Source organism: Quercus suber, unplaced genomic scaffold (genome assembly GCF_002906115.3).
Source record: "Quercus suber isolate HL8 unplaced genomic scaffold, Cork oak 2.0 scaffold_627, whole genome shotgun sequence".
Classification (NCBI taxonomy): Eukaryota; Viridiplantae; Streptophyta; class Magnoliopsida; order Fagales; family Fagaceae; genus Quercus; species Quercus suber.
In genome coordinates, this window is record NW_027070069.1 from 63710 (window position 1) to 68612 (window position 4903).

General features: G+C 34.4%; 1 protein-coding gene across 1 annotated transcript; it reads left to right on the top strand.

Moving 5' to 3' along the window:
* Nucleotides 1–875: 875 nt before the first annotated feature.
* On the top strand, nucleotides 876–4089 carry LOC112003963 (GTP-binding nuclear protein Ran1A). Its single transcript, XM_024036188.2, has 8 exons — nucleotides 876–1131; nucleotides 1240–1321; nucleotides 1417–1473; nucleotides 1628–1745; nucleotides 2105–2194; nucleotides 2797–2976; nucleotides 3090–3167; nucleotides 3789–4089. Exons 2-8 carry the CDS (start codon nucleotides 1246–1248, stop codon nucleotides 3856–3858), a joined length of 669 nt encoding a protein of 222 aa, XP_023891956.1. The 5' UTR covers nucleotides 876–1131; nucleotides 1240–1245; the 3' UTR covers nucleotides 3859–4089.
* The last annotated feature ends 814 nt before the right edge of the window (nucleotides 4090–4903 follow it).

A 4903-nucleotide genomic window follows, 5' to 3' on the forward strand; every position in this document is an offset into this window, starting at 1 on the left:
TGAATCTTTGACTTCATGAAATGCCCCAAGAGAATTCCTGCATTCATTCATATTCGGGTTCAAGAGCCTATCAGAATTTGAGTTGCTTGAGAGATAGTAGCGTGACAACTTCAGACAGAGGCATCACAATCAACAATTATACTAACAAAGCCCAGATTTGAATATGAGGCCCAATTAAATGAAGAAGGGACCTGGCCCACTTTGGAGCGAAAGATAAAAGTGTTTCTGTAGAATTGAATCTTGAATTTTGTAACTTAAAAAGAGGATCAAAGTGTTGGAAACAAGAGAGGATTCTTTCACATTTTATAAAAGCTAAAATGGAGGAATTTTTGGTGTCCCAATTTCTGATTCCAAATAATTTTTAATTTCCTACGCAAACACATATTCAAAACGGAATCTCAAACTTCTGGGTTCGAATCGAACCCAAATAAAACCAAAAAAAGTGGGGCAGGAGGAAACGCTAACTTGTAGAGGAGAGAGAGAATAAGGCTTAAAAATAATGCTACGTCCATCACATTTTCACATCAATTTTACAACATATATTAGTATAAATTATTAATAGTTTTAATCTAGGTCTACTATTAATAATTTTTTTTAATCCAATAACAGTTGCCACCTAAAATTTTTTATGAGAATAAAGTTAATATATAACACTAAAGACTTGTTAAGCTTATTGAACTTAAGAAGTGCTGCGTTTATAACATTTTTATAATATTTTCATAACAAATTATAAATACTAAGTTGACCCTATCATTGAAATTATTTTTTTTACACTAATAACAGTTAATAACAACTTATTACTTAAAATTAATTGTAAAAATATTGCCTGAACTTGTTGTAAAAGCATTGCGGGGAGATTGCATTTCTCTTGAAACTTGCACAAAAAAGGAAATTGCGTGTAGCGTAGTGGAAGTGTAACTGACCGAAAGAAGTGTAAAGGTGGAGGCAATAATTGAAGCGGAAAATTTAAGCGGGATTGGTACAAATAGCGTGGAATAAAAGTCAGGAACCCGTATATAAAGATCTCAAGAGCCATCAAACAAAGCACATAATAAAAACTCTCAAATTCCAAATACAAAAATCCCTCTGTTTCGTATCAACCAAAAATTGTGAGCCCCTTTCTTTCTCCAGGTAATTATTATTGTTGTTGTTGTTGTTGTTAGGGTTATTATTGTTTGTTTGTTAAATTCTGATGTAAGTATTCACATGGCAATCCATGGTGTGTATTACTGTTATTAGGCGGCAATGAATCAGACTCAGGCCTCCACTCATCAGGATCCCCCTTGCTTCAAGCTCGTCATCGTCGGCGATGGCGGAACTGGTATATTTAAATTCTGACAATCCTTGTTGATCAGTGGTGTTTTTTTTTTTTTTTTGGATTGATTGATTGATTGATTGCGTTTGTGAATTGTGCAGGCAAAACCACGTTTGTGAAACGCCACCTTACTGGAGAGTTTGAGAAGAGATATGAGCGTAAGAACATGAATACAACTCAACTAAACAACAATCTCATAAATTTCTCCTTTTGTTTTTCTGATTCTGATTCTGATTCTTTTAGGTTAGGTTAGGTTTTGCTCTGTAAATAATTAGTAATAATAGAATGTGGTAAATTGTGTTTTGATCACAGCAACAATCGGCGTGGAAGTTCATCCGCTGGACTTCTTCACGAATTATGGGAAGATCAGGTTCAACTGCTGGGACACTGCTGGTCAGGAGAAATTCGGTGGACTCCGCGACGGTTACTAGTACGATCTTAAACCTTTATATGAAAATTGAGATTGAGTTTTTGGTTATTGCATGTATAGAAACTTGGAATTGCTGCTTATATTAATAATGCCTTTTAATTTCCTTCTACATTAAGAGAATACTAAAAGAACAAGAAATTGTGCTTTGCTAAATAAGACCCTCTTGTGTTGTTTTGGATTTTGATTCTGCAATTTATAGTGTCTGGACTCTGGTTCTGTCCTGAGTCACTCTGCATTTTTTTTTTCTGAACCTTTTTGTTTTGTTGTGTTTAGTTCTACTTTGTTATGGGTAAATTGGTTTAAACATTTCATTCATTAATATCTGACATTTGGTTTTTCTGAACTTTTTTGATTTGCAGTATTCATGGACAGTGTGCTATCATCATGTTTGATGTCACAGCTCGATTGACATACAAAAATGTTCCAACATGGCACCGGGATCTCTGCAGGTGAGTTAATGTAATTGATGACGCCCTTTGGTTTTATTTTTTTTAATTTTATGTTTCATCTAATCTACCATAATGCTGCTACAATGGCTGCTGTTTTTAGGACTAATGAACTGAGCTGATCATGAACAGTTGGAGCTCGGCTCGGGATAATTATTGTTCATGTTTGTTTTTGTAACAAATGAGCCAAACTTGGGCCTAATTTAGGCTTTAGTTTAAACAATCTCAGCTCAAATATAATATACATACATGTTCATAAACATAATTGTGAATGGCAGACTCGATTTAAGTATATGTAATATATACGTATGTATGCATACATGTATATAAATACACTTATGTAGACTTGAGATTGGATTGTGTAAGTTTGTAAATGAATTTATAAGATATCAAATTGTAATTTATAATTTATAATTTATAATTTATTAATAATATAAATATTCAATTTTGTAGTAAAAATTATATATAATTTTCAACAATACAAAGTTGGTGAATCTAAAATTTATAAGTTCAATAGTTGGCTTGGCTAGACTCTTGACTGCTCTGTCCCTTTTTGCCTTGTATAACTGGTCTTCTAAGTGACTTATTTGGTTCTTTTTTATCAGGGTCTGTGACAACATTCCAATAGTTTTATGTGGTAACAAGGTAGATGTCAAAAACAGGCAGGTGAAAGCAAAGCAGGTTACCTTTCACAGGAAGAAAAATCTTCAGTACTATGAAATTTCTGCAAAGAGCAATTACAACTTTGAGAAACCTTTCTTGTACCTTGCCAGAAAGCTAGCAGGGTAATGTTCTAGTGTATTTATTTCATTTCATTTGAATTTTTTTTTTGTTGTGTTTTTTTTTTTTTTTTTTTCATACCGTCTCTGCTGACTGATATGTTCACTGTTAACTGCAGAAATGTTGATCTACGCTTTGTTGAATCACCTGCCCTTGCTCCTCCTGAAGTTCAAATTGACATGGCTGCACAAGCACAGTAAGTGATAGTCCCTCTCTGATTTTTTATTTTTAACTTTTAAACATGCTTTTTAATTCAATATAAGGGAAAGCACCATAAATAGACATTGGCTGGGAGTGAGAAAATCTGACAATTTACTTGGGCTTGAGCCTTGTGGACTTTTGATGTGCATTGTAGGAACTCAGGAACAGTCAATCATCTAGCCATTCAATAACAAAAACTACCAGTCAATTGTCAGTTTTCCATAGGTCTGACTGGGCTAGCCACTTTTGTGTTAAATTATTTAGTGTGCCCGGTTTACATTTCCTCACATAAAAGGTGGACCTCCTCATGTGGTTCCACACGAGATCCACATTTAGGTGAGGGGTGTAATAAACTGGGTGTATGGAATAATTTCTCCAGTATTGATAAGCTAAAATGGTTTAATAAAGGAACCAAACTAGTTGAAGTGGTGGCCCTGGTGGGTGATCATCTACTGCTTAGTGACTCCCACTGAAGTATAGTTCTTAAGAAAATTCTTCCAATGATATATTATAATCATTATTCTACTAAGAAATTTTGTAATGAATAGCATGTTCACTGCTATTCCTTTGCTGAATAACTCTTGCTAACATAAATTATGGTTGGATTATTGTTCAGGCATGAATCTGAGTTGGAGAAAGCAGCTGCACAACCTCTTCCTGATGAAGATGATGAAATTTTTGACTAATGGGGTCCTGTTCCTGAACTTTATTAGGCTGTTGCTTCACTAATAGTCTCACAGGTTTTGGTTGTGTACATTGTAAACTTTGCAATGATGGGTCGGTTTGTCATATACCTGGGGTTGCTTGTGATAGGTTTCTTGTCAAAAGCTTAGGCACATTCTGCCATGTTTGCGTTTGGACATGTAGGGTTACATTTTTAGTTTGCTATGTTGAATGAAAAATTTTAGTTTCACAAATTCTTGCTTCTTCAATTGAAATGTTTGGATTGGAACTAGAGAGAATATTTTGCAATATGCATCCAGGAAATTTATCAGTGTGCACATGTGGATGGGCGGGTGATTGAAAGTGCACAAGCATCAGGATGTGGCAGATATATCAAAACATTACACTTCCAATGATACGGTTGAGTAGTGCCTGCTGCGAAGTTATTTTCTGTAATCTTCTAGAGGTTTATCTCCACGTCCTGGATTTTGTGTACATTGTAGTTAGAAAACATGAGGTCATGTTGCGTACAAGTGACAACAACCATGCGAGAGAAAAGTGAATTGCTTCACTTTTAAAAGTCTTCATTATATATTTTGTTCTTGAAATGACACCATTTATCACCGTTGAACTGTGCGCTCTCCCTGTTCTTCTTGATGGTTGGAGAAATCATGACAAGTTTTTGAACTGAGAGCGGTTTGTTGGACCACAAACAGCCGAGGTCCATTTGAAGTTATTGTTTCTTTATGATGTTAAAAGGTATGTTGTTGGCAATGATTTGTTGTGAGATCGGTACATTTTTTTGATAATGGGGTTTATTTATTTATTTATAATTTATTATTATTATAAAAGCTACAGTTATAATAGTAAATAAAAGCTGGTTGCTTTAAAAAAAAAGAGTTTGAAGGTCAATATATATATATATATATATAGTGGGAGTTACAAATAGGACAGCTTTGGTCAAGGATTAACTCCCTTGAACCCAATACTTCTTTTTTCTGAGGTGGAGCCCCATAGAAAATTCATGTTTGCTCAATCAATTACTTTGCAAACCTTACTTTGAAGCAA

Bases quoted from the DNA above. Each gene is read 5' to 3' on its own strand.
- LOC112003963 (XM_024036188.2), top strand. From the start codon at position 1,246: ATGAATCAGACTCAGGCCTCCACTCATCAGGATCCCCCTTGCTTCAAG. The intron at 1,474-1,627 runs GTAAGAACATGA...TTTTGATCACAG, and splicing joins GTTTGAGAAGAGATATGAGC to CAACAATCGGCGTGGAAGTT. The intron at 3,168-3,788 runs GTAAGTGATAGT...ATTATTGTTCAG, and splicing joins GACATGGCTGCACAAGCACA to GCATGAATCTGAGTTGGAGA.